Source organism: Bos mutus, chromosome 11 (genome assembly GCF_027580195.1).
Source record: "Bos mutus isolate GX-2022 chromosome 11, NWIPB_WYAK_1.1, whole genome shotgun sequence".
Taxonomy (NCBI): Eukaryota; Metazoa; Chordata; class Mammalia; order Artiodactyla; family Bovidae; genus Bos; species Bos mutus.
The window spans coordinates 35,836,473-35,853,675 of NC_091627.1; the positions used below are offsets into that span (position 1 = coordinate 35,836,473).

A 17,203-nucleotide genomic window follows, 5' to 3' on the forward strand; every position below is an offset into this window, starting at 1 on the left:
CTTCCATCCTTCTTTCAAATACAAGCAACTTCTTGCTTTTCAGGTTAAAATCATGTTTTTCTACCTTAACATTTTTTTTCTCAAAACAACGTGTTCAAGAAACAAGTTTATGTAAACATTTATAACATTTATTAAGAATAAAATAGTTGATTTTGATAAGGTTGTGGGAGATAGATGAAGCTTTCTGTACAAATTTACATGCATCACAATCACCAATCATGTACTAAGCTACCTTATAAAGGTTTAAACAAATAATTTTTCCTCAAAAATAAATCCTTCTCATTTAACACTTGACTCCACCAAGAAATCCTGAAGTGGCACTATGATATTCATTTTACTGCTGAATAAACAAACTCAGAAAAGTCACAGTTGCATAGTAAAACAGCAACAACAAAAACACCAAGATGGAACCCAGTTTTATCTGAAGAGATAGTACATGTTTATACCAACTAAATTACCTATTTTAAGCCTATGGCACCTAGGCTAATCTATCTGAAACATGGGTACATATTATTATGTATTATCTGAGGACTCCCTAGAGTTTAGAGTGAAGTCAAGGGAAAGAAAGCAATACACCAGACCTTACTCCTGGGTCATGTAGACAGGCATGAGACATTCCAACTGCTATATAATCTAAAAGCAAATAATTTTCTCTCAAAAATAAATCATTGTCTGAATTTGCTTATTTACTTTTGTCATTACCACTGTTCTAGTCATCCCATTTTAAAATCCTTAGTGAAGGCATAATCAGGGCTTATAAATTACCAATGCTAATTATATAATCAACATTTACAAGCACAAAAGATTTCAAAATTAACTCTGCAGGGTAAGAGACATAGTGAAGGCTGTTCCAAGGAAGTAATTTATGAGCTGGGTGTTGACTGAATCCTGTTCAGCCCAGAGAAATAAGGGAAAGGGCTTCGGAACAGTGGATGAAAGTTTGAGTATATATAGCTTCTCTCCCTTTACATCCAGTGAACCACCAGCTTATCTGGTTCTTCCTTTACAATAATTTTTTAGATTCTCTCCTCTTCCACCATTCCTAGTTGTATATTACTTCTAATGACCTCATAGTTGTACACTATGTATTAGAATGAAATTTCCCATTTAATGGTTTTTCCTTCCTTTAAATACTTAGACACTGCTAACAGACTTTTAAAAAATACCTGCTTTTGCATAAACACGGAAACTGAAACTTAACTTTCCTACTGATTCTGAAGTAAGTTCAAAATCAAAGTTTTCCACAGTCCATGAGCTATATACTTACATTTCCCCCTAGAACAACCAAGTCAACATTGATGAAATAATACCTGCTCCAGTGTAGGCTTCAAAGCCATCAGCAAACTTTTACTGACCATTTACTGGGTAGAAAAGTCAGGACTTCTGGAAGTTACTAGGAAGACAGTTGTGAGTCAGTCACAGATCTTTAGGAGTATTTTATGGTAAAATGAGGGGCAGACATGAACCGAGAAAGCTAACTTTAGAAGAGGGCATCTGTCCTACAAACTGAATTATAAAGATGCTTAGTATTCAATGAAGAGATGGATAAAGGGCTTAAACTGGACTTTGATTAAATATACAAATAAATGTTTATTTTCTTCTGTAGTTTTGTTTTCAACTCTTATTAGAATCGACACTGTTAGGTCTTGTGCAGTTCAACGTCTACTAAGCAGTGTACCAAACCAATTATTCTACATGAAACAGGAGAAAGCACAACTTTTCTCTCTTCTTTAAGTCATCCCCTTCTCCAAAAAGTACAATTAGGGCCTGCGTTCAAAACAATAAATGAAGGACAGAATTTCACTAGCAGTTAAATAGAAGGGCAGAAGAATGGGGAGTATTCCATGATGGAATTTAAAAATGTATATTAGAACTTCTATACACCTGGAAATGTTATAAAAACTTTAAAGCCATTATTATTATATGAGTGTTCAGATACCACACAGAAATAGTATGAGAAGACTTCTCTGCTTGTGATTTAATCAGTTCTCTAAATGCAACCAAAGTGATTTTTTTTCAAAACACAGATCTAAGCATGTTACCCCTTACTTCACTAAATCCTTCAGTAGCACCTCATTTTTCTTGGGTTAGACCAACTCCATAACAGGTTTACAAGATCCTGCATGGCTTGACCCCTACCTTCTTTTCAGTCTCTTTCAGTCAACTGCAATATCACTGACCCTTTTTGTGCTCATTTCCCTTGCTGTAATTAACTCTGTAATTACCCTTCAGGTCTTGGCTCAGTTGTCACTTGCACAGGTAATTACTTTACCTGAGCAAAATCTCTATTGTATCCTGTACTTTGCTGAAGCATTTATAACAGTTCTGGTTTTATATTTGTGTGATTTTCTTTAATGTCCATCTCTATGATAAGGTGTAAAATCAAGGCAGAGATTTTAGACTAGATTTTTCCACATAATGAAAAGTATGTAAAATGTTTTTTAGGATATGTATATTAAGTAGTTCTAGCCTAAGAGATAAGTAGCATTTATCCTTACAGGCACTACTACTTCAAAACCTATAAAAATCTATATTTAAACAATAACCATAAGCTTATGTTTATCTGTAAAATATGGATAACCTCAAGGATGAGCAACACATATTAAATAGAAAGACATTATAAAGTCCTTAAGACATGTAAGGCACATGGTAAATGCTAAATGACTGGTGCCTATGAATAATAAAATCTAGTCCTAATTAGTTCATATTTATAAAGTGTATCTCTCCAAACTTTTTTTTAGCTGCATAATGCAGCTTATAAGATTTTAGTACCCTGACCAGGGATTAAACCTGGGCCATGGCAGTGAAAGTGCCAAGCTCTAACAACTGGACCACCAGGGAACTCCCCAAACATTTGACTTATATAACAACAGAATAATTCTGATGTTCTTTCAAACTGTTAAAATAATTCTGTGAAGGGCAAAAGAGATTCAAGAATTGTGACATCTTTTGTTACAATTTTAAAGATAGTGATATCATTATCAGTTTTTTTCTTTATTATTTACTATAGCCTAGACTTGTTATTTTTTAAGATACAAGCCATTAAGGTATATATTTAAAATACACAGATACATAAAATTTACCTCAAAATGCATATTTTATTTTGGTAGCCAATGACCATCAATCAAAGAAAGAAAAGAAAACTAATTTCATGAAGAAAGACAAATCTATGGAGTGGTTTACAGGAAGTGAAGAATGAAATGGCTCAACTAAACCAACTTGGAATCATTTACTACAAAATGCCAAACTGCAAGACAAGTGTCAAAATGGGACATTTAAGCAGTTTTGAAATGTTACATGTTTCTCCAGCTTTTATTACTTTTCAAAGTTACATGTAAAAGTTATACAAATCATAGTGATAGTTAAAAATACCAATCTATGAAAGTAGTGATTTTCAATAAAAAGTTCTATTTTGATACTTTTCAAGTCTTCAAATCAGTTGTTATCTGAGGTACTCAGTTAAGTTGTGGTTTGCACTTCCTCAACTTGACAAGAAAAGCTAAATTAAGGGGAAAAAAAGGTAAGATGATTGCAATAATGAGAAGAAAACACCATATAATATAGCCTGAAAAAAATTACTCACCTGTATGACCAATTTGCCAGTGTATAGGTCTAGCAATATAGGGAAATGATCCATAAGGAAAATCAGAATGTGATTCTTCTGTTATAGAACAAAATACGTATTATAAGCTACATAAAATATTTGACAATTGGTTTACAAAAGTGTTAAACAACAAATTACTGTCCCTTTCTTGTAAGTTTTTTCTCTCAGTTTTTTGTTTTAGTATAGTGTTTGTTTTGGAGCTATTCTGACAGTTATCTTACAGAAACAACTTGTCGAGGATTACATGATAAACTTTATATATGGTTTTATTACCAAATGAATAAGCTCATATCATAAATCTATAGATGACTGAAAACTTGTTTATAGTCTAAATAATGTGTACATACAATAAGGAACTAAATTTAGTTCTTGGAAAAATTCCAGCAGCATACTAGAAGTTGCTTTTTGGAATATTAGCTATTTGCATACCAAGTCCTATTGAATTCTTTCCCTTCAGTGATAATCACTGATCTAAATTTAAAACATTCTTTAGTGTATTTCATAAGCCAACCCCCTTGTCACAAATATGAATATTTTAAGAAGTTCAATTCTTCAAAGGTATCAGAGTTTTACATAAAAGGCAGGAAAAGTCATGATTCTTTCTCTTAGAGATTTTAACTTAATAGAATAAATACATTTCAATTTCCATAGGATAAAATAATAAATTCCTGAGAAATACTTTTATAATGTATTGCTCATACACTCAGGAATATATTCTCCATTTATTATTGCAGACACATGCATAAAATAGAATTGAAGCTCACCATGGTCATCATATTGAAACATCTCACCTTCAATTCTAATTTTTTCTTGAGAGTGTGCTTGTAAGTCTGTGTTGATTTTAGGTTCTACTTTTTGAGCTAAAATTCCATTTTTCTGTCTTGTAAGGCAAACCAACCAATCTCTGACAATAACTTCACTTATCTTTTCACATGAGAGGGCAAGTTCACAGATGCGAATTCCATCTAAAAGTTCAATAACCTGTGTGATGCTTTCAAAAAAGTGAAAAAGTACTTTAAACTTCTACTACAGCAATAACTTTAAGTTCACTATACCTCTTATCCCAATTTAAATGCTATACTTAAATCAAGACAGGAGGAAAACAGTAACAATGCAAGTTAGGGCACAGAAGAGAATACTAAATAAAAAAATATAGATTACACTTTTAAAAACTTTTCTTCTAAATTGTCAGAAGAAATAGCCATCTTATATCACTGTTTATGTAAAGGATGATTTAACCAGAAATATAACTAAATTTGGGACATATGCTCTTTCATAACAGTTTTATGAGATAAAATATATATCTAACTCAGTTACAAAATGAACATTTTAGCCTAATATTTAAAACAAAAGTGTGTTTAAAATAACATTTAACTGTGGCTGATTTATGTTGATATATGGCAGAAACCAACACAATATTGTAAAGCAATTATCCTCCAATTAAAAATAAATTTAAAAAAATAACATTACAAAAAAGAACAGTCACATTACTCACTTTGCTAGATATACAGCACATATACCACCCTGTTTAAGATTTGGGAATAAAACAGGCAAAGCAACTTGAGGATTCAACATATCCAAAGCTACCTATAGTGGGTAAAGAGAATCAGACTGAGTTTTGTTTAAATAAAGCATGTATTTTCTTTTCTTATTGTGGTGAAATGATACACTTTGGGAAAGCAGTTAAAATAGCCAGTTAAAGTATTTCACTTTTTAGAATACAGTACTGATGATGATCATTTTACTTCTCTCAAAAAGGCACATTTATTATTATACATTTTATCATAATTCTTGACTACATAAAAACTGTAATGCCAAGTCTTGTACTTGACAATATTGATAATACAGGAATCTTTAGCTACTTTTATACATACACATAAACACACGCAGAGTTGCCCCTTGAACAACATGGATTTGAACTGCGCAGGTCCACTTACACAAGGATTTTTTCAATAGTAAACACTACAGAACTACACGATCTGCAGTTGGTTAAATCTGAAGATGTAGAACCCTTGGAATGGAACTATGGAGAGGTTCAGTCCTGACTGTAAGTTATACTCAGATTTCTGACTGCAAGCAGGATTGTTGCCTCTAAACTTTGTGTTGTTCAAAGGTCCACTGTATATATAAAATTTCAATGCTTTATTTTAGCCTTTTGCAATAGAAATTCACACTATCTCAAATGTGTATTTTTATGTTCAAAAGAAAACTTCTGAATATTAGAGATTCTAAAATATAAGAATCATGTCCCTTATTTCTTTACTCTTCATTCAATTGCAGAATACAAGGCTATATACTCAAAAGATGTCAAATGAATACAATGAGTAAGTGAAATTTTCAAAAAAATTTCATTGAAAACGAAAATAAATAGCCAAAATAGAAAACAACTGACTTACTGATAACTCCAGAAATCTAATCTAGTTGGCACATCCTTAAATTTACTAAATTAGAAAGTATTCTGTTCACATTTTTTTTTAATAATGGGTCATCATTCATTAATAATTTATTAACCAAATATTTATTGGGCAACTTCCATATGCCAAGTATCTCGCTAAGTGGTAAAAATAAAATGGGAGCTTATGTTCTATTTTGTTTCATAGGAACTTATATTCTAATTAAGGGATAGGCATTAAACAAAAATTCAATAAATATGTAATTCAGAGAGTAATGAGTGACATGAACTACAAGATTATAAAGGAGAAATGAAGGATAGAGTGACAGGGCAAGGAAAGGAAGTGCTATTTTATACATAAGCTGGTCATGGAGAGACCTGAAGAAAGTGATTAAGCTCACCCTGTGGAAATTTAGGGGGGAGTGTACTCCAGATGGAGAGAAGAGCAAATACAACTGCTCTGAGGCTGAAGCGTATTTAATGAGTCTGAGAAGGCCACTTAGAAAGGAATGATGCTAAAGCTGAAACTGCAGTACTTTGGCCAGCTCATGCGAAGAGTTGACTCATTGGAAAAGACTCTGATGCTAGGAGGGATTGGGGGCAGGAGGAGAAGGGGACGACAGAGGATGAGATGGCTGGATGGCATCATCGACTTGATGGACGTGAGTTTGAGTGAACTCCGGGAGTTGGTGATGGACAGGGAGGCCTGGCGTGCTGCGATTCATGGGGTCGCAAAGAGTCGGACACGACTGAGCAACTGAACTGAACTGAACTGAGAAGGCCACTATCGCTGCAGTGGGGACAAAAGTGGGAAAGTGGCAAGAGAAGAGTTCTCAGATGATGGGGATGTGGTGGAAATGGGGGAGGGAAAAATTATGCAGAATTTTACAGACTTTTAGCTTTATTCATGAAGAGAGAAGCCACTGGAGAGTTTTAGACATGGTCTGACTTTTTAAACTTTTTTGAGTGTGGTAAACATACCATAAAACTTGTCATTTCAACTGTATAATTCAGTGGCCTTATGTATATTCTGACTTGGGCAAGGAAAGCCTTGCAATAGCAAATAGCATTGAATGTGATAAGACAGAGCCAATTAGAATTAGGATTGGCTGTGAGATATGAGAGAAGTAAGGATAAATTCAATGTTTTTAGCTTAAGCTACTGAAAGAATGGAGTAAATTTTCCTCATTTACTATTGAGGAAAATGACTAAGACAATGGGAAGAACAAGCTTGGGGAGAAATATTTGAAAATTCAGATTTAGACATGAGTTTAAGATGCCTATTAGATATCCAAGTAAAGATCTCAATGACTAATCAAGGGGCCAACACTGTAGACATAAATGGATTTCTTTGATTGTAGTCTTATTATATTATTGACAAGGACCAAAAGTCAGACTACCAAGCAGCCTGCCAATCCAAAGCTCTTATTTATACTCGGCCAACAATATTACCATTCATTAGCCACTCAAATCAGAAATTTAGAGTCATTATTTTCTTTACCTTGAATTCTCTTTTGAGAATCTGTAGGGTTATGATGCTTCTGTTTGGATTAAAATTACCCAGTCCTACAAATCTCTCTCTCAGTATTTCTCAAATTCATCCTACTGCTAATGCATAGAAACCAAACTTATGGTTACCAAATGAGAAACAGGTGGGAGCGATGAAGTAGGAGTTTGGGATTGCCAGACACAAACAGATTAGACTACTGTATAACACAGGGAACTATATTCAATGTCTGTTGTTGTTCAGTAGCCCAGTTGTGTCCAACTCTGCAACTCCATGGACTGCAGCACACCAGGCTTCCCTGTCTCTCACCATCTCCCAAAGTTTGCCCAAGTTTATTCACTGAATCAGTGATGCCAACCCCCATCTCACCCTCTCTCACACTCTTCCTCTGCCTTCAATCTTTCCCAGCATCAGGGTCTTTTCCAGTGAGACAGCTTGTTTTGCATCAGGTGGCCAAAGGATTGGAGCTTCAGCTTCAGCATCAGTCCTTCCAATGAGTATTCAGGGTTGATTTCCTTTAAGATTGACTGGTTTGATCTCCTTGCTGTCCAAGAGATTCTCAATTGTCTTCTCCAGCACCACAGTTCAAAGACATCAATTCTTCGTCACTCAGTCTTCTTTATTGTCCAGCTCTCACATCCATACATGGCTACTGGAAAGACCATAGCCTCGATTATATGGACTTTTGTTGGCAAAGTGATCTCTTTGCTTTTTAATACACCATCTAGGTTTGTCATAGTTTTCTGGCCAAGAAGCAGTCATCTAATTTCATGGCTGCAGTCACCATCCACAGTGATTTTAGTGCCCAAGAAGAGGAAATCTATCACTGTTTCAAACTTTTCCCCTTCTATTTGCCATGGAGTGGTGGCACTGGATGCCATGATCTTAGTTTTTTTAATATTGAGTTTTAAGCTGCCTTTTTCACTCTCCTCTTTCACCCTCATCAAAAGAATGAAGTTCCTCTTCATTTTCTGCCATTAAAGTGGTATCATCTGCATATCTGAGGTTGTTGATATCTCTCCGGAAATACTGATTCCAGGTTGTAACTCATTCAGCCTGGCATTTCACATGATGGACTCTGTATATAAGTTAAACAGGGTGACAATAAACAGCCTTGTCATGCTCCTTTCTCAATTTTGAACAAGTCAGTTTTTCCATATAAGATTCTTACTGTTGCTTCTTGACCCGCAGACAGGTAAGATGGTCTGGTATTCCCATCTCTCTAACAGTTTTCCAGTTTGTTGTGATCCACACAGTCAAAGGCTTTAGCATAGTCAATGAAACAGCAGTAGGTGTTTTTCTGGAATTCCCTTGCTTTTTCTATGATCCAGCAAATTTTGGCAATTTGATCTCTGGTTCCTCTGCCTTTTCTAAACCCAGCTGTGCCTCTGGAAGTTCTTGCTTCACATAACTTTGCAAGTTACAGTCCATGGGGTCGCAAAGAGTCGGATACAACTGAAGTGGCTGAGCATGGCACTCATGCCACAGGCACATTTATTAACAACTCTGGCACCTAATTCACTATATATCTCTGCCCTAAATCCCACCATGATATTAAAGGAAAATATTCCCCCCACTCTTAGAAATGGAAATGGGACAAATAACGAAGATCCTTTTCCATACAAAAGAAGTGTGGTCTTTGTTTTTTTTGTACTCAGTATTAGGTAATATCATAGGACCCACTTTAGAAAACTTACCGCATCAAATGTTAAAGATTGTATGTCTTCGGTTGCTCCTAAAATATCCTTATGAATAAAATCTACATTGTCTGGCCACTCTTCTACATGACTTATTTTCCATGAATCACGCCAGTGTCTATAATTCTTCATAGCCAGTTTGTGGTGGTCCTTTCGAATTTCAAAACTTATGACTTGTCCTTGTGATCCAACTTAATTTAAAAAAAAATTATGACAGTACATAGTATAAGTCAGTTTATTAAAAATGTCAAAAATTTATTTTTCAAAGATATTACATGGATGTGAAAAAATAATTCAAATGGTTCAAGGTTACAAAAGTCTCTATCCTATCCCAAATCCCCAGTCTCCCCTCTTCAGAGGCAACCATATCACCACAGTTATTTACCCTTCCCAAGATAGTCGGTGCCTCTACAAGTGTGCAAGTATCTCTTTTTCTGTTTTTAACACAGGTTCCCATCATACATACTGTCCTTTCCCATCATACATACTTACCTTTCTTCTTATTTACCAATGGCATTTCAGTGATTAACAATCTATTGAATTTTTTAAAAGAGCTATTATGTTCCCTTGTATGGCTATGTTTTTTAACCAGTCACCTGCCAAAGAACATTTAGCTTGTTTCTCGTCTTAGCTATTACAAACAATATCGCAGTGACAATTATTTTGCCTAGGTCTTTGTAAACATAAGCCATTTATATATATAGGATAAAGTCCTAAAAATGGAATTGCTAACTCAAAGGATATGTGAATTTTTTTTACTTTGAAAATTATTACCAAATTGTTCTCCAAAAAGATGATACCAATTTACATTTGACTAATAATGTATTGAGTGCCTATTTCTCCATACTTCCTCCAACAGTTATCAAACTTTGTATCAACCTAAAAATTGCATACAATTTATCACTGTAGTTTTAACTTGCATGTCTTTTGTTAGGATGAAGTTAGGCCTTTTGGATACTTAAAAATACTTGGGGCTTCCCTTGTGGCTCGGCTGATAAAGAATCCGCCTGCAATGTGGGAGCCCTGGGTTCAATCCCCGTGTTGGGAAGATCCCATGGAGAAGGGAAAGGCTACTCACTCCAGTATTCTGGCCTGGAGAATTCCATGGACTGTATAGTCCCGCTGCTAAGTCACTTCAGTCGTGTCCGACTCTGTGTGACCCCATGGATGGCAGCCCACCAGGCTCCCCCATCCCTGGGATTCTCCAGGCAAGAACAATGGAGTGGGTTGCCATTTTCTTCTCCAATGCATGAAAGTGAAAAGTGAAAGTGAAGTCACTCAGTCGTGTCCGACCCTTAGCATGGACTGCAGCCTACCAGGATCCTCCGTCCATGGGATTTTCCAGGCAAGGGTACTGGAGTGGGGTGCCATTGCCTTCTCCCTGTGTAGTCCATAGGGTCACAAACAGTCAAACAAGACTGAGCCACTTTCACTTCACTTTCAAAGATACTTGTATTTTTGTGTGTGTCTGAGAAACTTTCAAACTATCATAGTAACACTGCAGTTTCACAGAAAACTACTACATTTTAAATACAGCAATTAATTTTCTATCCCTCTCTATATGAGGTGATTTGATTTGGAGGCTGTCCCAGGTCAATCAGTCTATAGTTAAAATGAGTTTAAATTCCAGCACGTGTCTTTAAAAATGTAAGTCCAGCTGTAATTCATCATGTTCTCAAGGGATACAAATTAATGTTAATAGCAGCATAAGCTAACCGTTTAGAAAATTATGGAGCAAAAATATCCATCCTGAAGGTAAATAGCAATGGTTTCTTGATCACTCATAGGTTGGGATTATTCATGCTAAGTGACACTCCTCCAACACTATAGGTATTAGAAATATGGATACTCCTATCTCACAAACTTTTATAAATTCACTTTGTCAAATGCATTTAGGAATCAGTCACAGACTGTGAAGAAATGGCTGCCTTTAACTATGCACAGAAAAGAGTACAACAAAAGATGTGAGGAGCCCAAAATGAATTTCCTCACCCAGTATAAGCTGGATTATGTTTGTATGTGATGACATTAGGTAAAAAAACAAAAGGTTTAAGTTTAATTCAGTATATGTCTATCTGTAATCTTTATAAAATCTACCCTACACCTACATACACCTACATACATACATATAAAATCTACATACACCTACAACTGCTCTAACAATGTTTATTAGCTAAAAAAGAATGCACTAATAAAAACGTGAATGATCTTTTTAAAAAAAATTTATCCAAAGAGAGTGCTGTCTATTATTAGGTGAGAAAGGGAACAATGCAGAGGCAGTCAAACAAGCCAAAGCAACCTTGACAATCAGAGGAATTCAGTGGCCAGAAGGAGCAGTAATCAGCTACAACAACAGTAACCAGAATTCAAGTGGAGGTAACATGAACAGATATGTTTACTATATACCTCTTGATTTTTGACCTTCAAGCAGTACTTTAACCAACTGACAATTTTTAGAGACTTTCTCTAAGAAAGGAAAATTCTTCATGATCTAGTTTTAGTAATAGTTTAATTAATTTATTCATGAACAATGATAATTCTTTGCCTCTAGTAGTATATGACTCTTCCCCAGCAGCTGACAGCCCTTTTCCCCCTTCTATAGTTTCTGATACTGAGTATTCATTTGGCACTATTATCAACAAAAACATGTACACGTTTGTGTACATGTGTACATGTACACAAGAACGTTCAGAGGAGCACTGGAGCACTGTTTACAACATTCAACTCAACTGCCCATCAACAGCAGAATGGATAAACTGTGCTTTACTTATAAAATGGCAACTAAAATGAAATAACCACTGCTACATGCAGTGACTGAACCTCACAAACAGAATGTTGAATGAAAGTAACCTGATTCAAAAGAATACAGTACTAAAGGATTCCTTTTATGTAAGATTCAAAACAGGCAAAACTCATCAATGGTGATTAAAGTCAGAGTAGTGGTTACCTTCTACCTTTGGATAGGATAAGGACTGAGAGGGATTTGAGAAGGTTTCAATAGTACAATAATATTCCCTATCTTGATCTGAGTAATAACTACATGAGTGTGAGTGAGTGAGTGAAGTCACTCAGTCATGTCCGACTCTTTGCGACCCCGTGGACTATAGCCCACCAGACTCCTCTGTCCATGGGATTCTCCAGGCAAGAATACTGGAGTGGGTTGCCACTTCCTTCTCCAGACATGAGTGTGGTCACTACATAAAAATTCACTGAGGTATACACTAATGATCTGTGCACTTTTCTGCAGCTGTGTTATGTTCTAATAAAAATTTCAGTTAAAAAAACAAAAAGCATGGAAGGGGCAAATAGAAAGCAGAGAGAGGGTTAGACAGAAAATGACTTGAATAAATGTACAAAATAGAAAAATCATTGCTTACATTTGATTTCAAGGAGAATGCTCTCTATCACAAAGTTACGTGAACATTTTCTGAAACATCTGTATCTATTTAACTTTCTGTTATTATGAACAGATTGAATGTTTTCTTTGTCATCTAAATTCAATTCATTTACCCTAGTCTCTTACCTGCTTTGGATAAAAATAAGCTCATTCCACCAGAGCCCGAGCCAGCTTCCAAAACAGTATCACCTGGGTGGATATTCATCATCGACAGTATCATATTTATATCCTATGATTGAAATACAGCAAGGGTGATTGTGTGGCCAATAAATACATACTAAGCACCTACTCCTTCAAATACCATGTTGGGCTTGGAGAAAAGTGGAGGGGGAAAGAAAGGATTAAACTTTGGCCCTTTCTACCAAAAGTTTATAGTTTACTTGACAAAATGAGAGACTGAGGAATCAACTAGCAAATACAGAAGGACTTAAGTATAATATTGAAATTACAGACAATAAGTAACATTGAGAGCTCTGAGAAAGAGAAATCAGCAGACTACCCTAGCTTAAAGACATAGAAAATGTAAGGAAACAGTCACAAGGTAGGGACAGCTTTCAACAAAAAAGAGGTAGAATAAAACACAGTTTGCTTATCTGAATCCAGGCTAAAGCATTTAAACTTAACATGGTAAGTAACTAGGATGTGTCACTGAGGTAATATAAATGGCATTTTATAAAGATTAATCTGTCAGGGCAATATAGGATGTACTAGAACTGAGAAAAATTAGAGGCAGAAAGACAAGTTAGGAAGTTATTACATAATCTGCATTAAATGATGAATTCTCATTTAGAATTAGGATACCAGGAACAGACAGGACATATTTGCCAAACTTTATAACTAAAGAATTGTTTTGTTAACAGGAATATCATGGATGATAGTAGTAATAGCTGTTTATTGCAACTTCACCAGGTGCCAGGCTTCTGTTAACTACGCAAACTGCTTTCAAATATTATCTTGTTTAATCAGAATAATAATGAGAAAATGGTCACCATTGCCATTATAAGGATGAGAAATCAGAAAGGTTAAGTAATTTGCCCAAAGTCACACAGCCAGGAATTAAGTGGGCAAGTAACACTGATGCTGAACTCCCAAACAGTTATAACAGTTGACTGTTATACTATTTGTTATAAATGCTATAGAGAGAAAAATGTAAATGTTAGCATTTATTTCATCATTCCCCCCAAGAGCAAACCTTTCGAAGTTGCTAATAAGTAACATATCAATTAAGTTTTTACTATCTTTTTCTTCTCTGGGAAAAGCTGCAGTGAAAATTCTAAAAAAAATAGGATCCTCTGTTGAATCACAAAAAAACTGTGTATTAAATATGGGTTTGGCTGCATAAGAAACTATTAATATTTAACAGGTACAGTGGTCCAATTGAAAGCCAAAATGTATTTTCTGAAATGATGGACTAAGACTTGAAGCAAATGATACATAGACACATAATACTTAAGGTGTACTCCTGAAAAAGTTTCAGTCACAAATTCAAAGTCTTTCAGACACACATATCCTTTCCCATTTGTCAGGCACATGGGAGCAGAGGTGGGAGGGGGCACAAATAATTTCACACAGGAGTAGGAGGCAGCTCCAGCAATCATTTCAATGAAATGCCCACGAGAAGCAGTTCTGTTTCCTTGGCTCTTTCATATAAGACATAGAAACACTTCATTATATATCACAATGTAATAATAATAGAAATAAATGCACAATAAACATAATGTGCTTAAACCAACCTGAAAACACTGCCCCCCACCCCGCCCCCAGTCTGTGGAAAAATTGCCTTCCATGAATCCGGTCCCTGGTGCCAAAAAGGTTGGGGACCATTGCTCTAGGACATATGGTCTATGTTGAGAGCAAGGACTATAGTTCACCACTATACGTCCCTAAAATAGTGCCCTGAATGTATAAAGTTGGTGGTTACTTGCTGAAGAAATAATGAATGATTCTTCATCTAGGACTGGAGGAAGAGTTGCTATAATTACAAATGAATATTCTACTCAAGGACAGTGACTATGATGAATGATTAAAATAATCCACTAGCAATAGATATAAGACTGTAACAAGGAATTGGTAGGTAATTTCCTTTAAAGAATATCCCTTTTATGTTTAGTGTCTAATTTTAGCTGTTTTAATACAAACATTTTTCCCTAATGATAAAAGCATTTTTTGTTGATAAAATATATTTTGGTCACCTGATGTGAAGAGTGGAATCATTGGGAAAAAATCCTAATCCTGGGAAAGATTGAGGGCAGGAGGAGAAGGGGGAAACAGAGAATGAGATGGTTGGATAGCATCACGGAATCAATGGACATGAGTTTGAGCAAACTAAGGGAGACAGTGAAGGGCAGGGAAGCCTGGCATGCTGCAGTCCGTGGAGTTGCAAGGAGTCGGCCACAGCTTAATGACTGAACAACAACCTCTAATAACTTACCTCATTAAGTATGATGCTTAAAATATCACCAGAGATATCACCCCAAGAGTTCAACATTCTCTTGAAGGCTGAACCTGCAAACTTAAGTATTATGGGGAATAAATGTACATTCTTATTAAATGCCTAGTGAGTCCACATCACTCCATAATAGTAAGTCATTTTACAGATCAGAGAATCAAGGCTCCCAAGTTAAAATTAAAATCTGGCTGTTTCTTCCTAGAATTAGAAATCAAAAATATGCAAAAGTTATAGCCATTGGTTTAAAAAAAAAGTGAGAATAGAAACTTGAAATATTCTGAGAGGTGCTTTAAGTACATTAATCAGGTCTGTAGTACTGCATCCGTTTTGCTCTTAGTAACTCCCATGGCATTACCTTAGGATACGTTATGGCAGGCCCTCTTTGCATCAGTAACACATAATCCTCCAATGCCGGCCTCCTCAGCATGAAGTGCTTACCAGAGGAACTCCTCAAAATCTGGCCGGGGAACTTCCCCACGATCTCGCTGAACGGGACTGTCCCCCAATTACTATTTAAGTGTCCGGCGTTGCTCAACCTAAATAATTTTTTAAATTGTGTTTCTCTCTTCCCAGTCTCAGCTAAAATCAGCTCCCCAACCCGAAAAGGCACCACTCTGGAAGCGGACCAGGAAGAGGAGACGTGAAGGATTTCGTCCTTGGTGGCAGGCTGGACCAAGGCGGGCACTGAGGGACTCCTGGATCCCGGGTGTGCAGGATCCGACTGGCCCTGTTCTCCACTTGAGACCTCGCTCTCTTGAGGGGGTGACTCCTCTCGCGGAGTCGGGAGTCCGAGGCTTTCCAGAGACGACAGACATCTGGTCCCAAGTCCCCGGACGCGGGAAGGGACAGATGGAGGCGAGTCTGCGCCTGGGGCTTTCCTCTGTGCCGCCTCGCTCTCTCTTTCTTCATTTCCCGTGTCTCTAGGTGAGGCCTTAAAACACAGTAACCGGCCTCTCTCGAAGGACTCTCGCCCAAGGCGGCGCAGGAAGAGACAGGTCCTGAATCCTGGAAACCTCTGGAGGAGCCGCAGCGGTAGTAGGACCAGACCCACACACCTCGTTGACAGCATGACGATCCGCGCAGGCGCAGTCGCAGGCGAGTGACGGAAGGCCCGGCGAGGCTCCGCCTCTCGCTGCGCGTAGCAGTGACGCAGCCTCCCGCGGCTGGACAACTATTGAGCGGGAAGAGCTCGGCTACCGCGCCTGTCTCCAAAGGGCGCGAGGTGGCCGCCCGTCCTCGCTGACTAACTGTCCTATGAGTGTGTCCCTTTCCTGCGCGGGGGCGCGTTTTCCTCTTTGGAATGTGTTCAGACTAAACAATTGACCGCTGACACATCTCCACCAGCCTCGTCCGGGGACAAGAGGATTAACAGAGACACAGGCTGTCAAAGCGCTGTCTAAGCTGAAGTCTTGTATCAGAGTTAGCTCGCTAGTCATCAGGAACAGGAACGTCGCTCAGTAAAACTGGCCATGAGATGTGTTTTTACAGATTGCATTTGTACCTACCACCTGCTGACTGTCTTTCCTTTCCCCGCTGACCACCTCCTTCTTCCCCTGGTCTTAGAGAGTCCCTTTTGACCGGGCTCTGACCACTTGAATGTCCTCCCCAGGCCCTGGGAACAGCCACCCTAGATTACAATGATTGTGTCCACCGTGTGCTCATTTAACAATTGTTTTCAATAACTATAATACTAAAAGTATTTTACCCTCCTCAAAACTAAGCAAAATTTTAGTGTCTTAAAATGGGAAAATGAAAGTGAAATTCACTCAGTCAGGTCTGACTCTTTGTGACCCCCATGGACTTCTGCATGGAATTCTGCAGGCCAGAATACTGGGGTAGGTAGCCTATCCCTTCTCCAGGGGATCTTCCCCACCCAGGAATGGAACTGGGGTCTTCTGCGTTGCAGGCGGAGTCTTTACCAACTGAGCTATCAGGGAAAGACCTTTGCTAAAACAGGAGTGGCAGAGTAGAGGGGTGTTACAGGCTACATTTCATTCCCCACACCGCCCCCCCCCACCCCCAGCCCGCTAAATTCATGCACTGATGTCCTAACCTTAAGTACTTAAGAATGGGACTGTATTTGGAGACAGGGTCTTTAAAGAGGTAATTAACTTAAAATGCCATTCGAGTGAGCCCTAATCCAGTATGACTGCTGTC

General features: G+C 37.3%; 2 protein-coding genes across 2 annotated transcripts in view; one reads left to right on the plus strand and one right to left on the minus strand.

The window, feature by feature from the left end:
* Positions 1–3,199, plus strand: part of SPDYA (speedy/RINGO cell cycle regulator family member A) — a 36,483-nt gene extending 33,284 nt beyond the window's left edge. The window contains exon 7 of the mRNA XM_070379306.1: positions 3,111–3,199. Coding sequence (XP_070235407.1) covers positions 3,111–3,199 — 89 coding nt within the window. The remainder of the gene's footprint in view (positions 1–3,110) is intronic.
* TRMT61B (tRNA methyltransferase 61B) lies at positions 115–16,130 on the minus strand. Its single transcript, XM_005903868.3, has 7 exons — positions 15,402–16,130; positions 12,724–12,826; positions 9,201–9,391; positions 5,100–5,191; positions 4,369–4,595; positions 3,584–3,661; positions 115–3,499 (listed from the first exon to the last, which is right to left on the minus strand). Exons 1-7 carry the CDS (start codon positions 16,113–16,115, stop codon positions 3,456–3,458), a joined length of 1,449 nt encoding a protein of 482 aa, XP_005903930.2. The 5' UTR covers positions 16,116–16,130; the 3' UTR covers positions 115–3,455.
* Between the last annotated feature and the right edge of the window lie 1,073 nt (positions 16,131–17,203).

Coding starts and splice junctions, on each gene's coding strand:
- TRMT61B (XM_005903868.3), bottom strand. CDS start 16,115: ATGCTGTCAACGAGGTGTGTGGGTCTGGTCCTACTACCGCTGCGGCTC. Junction 5,192..9,200: donor AATCTTTAACATTTGATGCG/GTAAGTTTTCTA, acceptor TACCCACTATAG/GTAGCTTTGGATATGTTGAA. Junction 3,500..3,583: donor CTGGCAAATTGGTCATACAG/GTGAGTAATTTT, acceptor CCCTTAATTTAG/CTTTTCTTGTCAAGTTGAGG.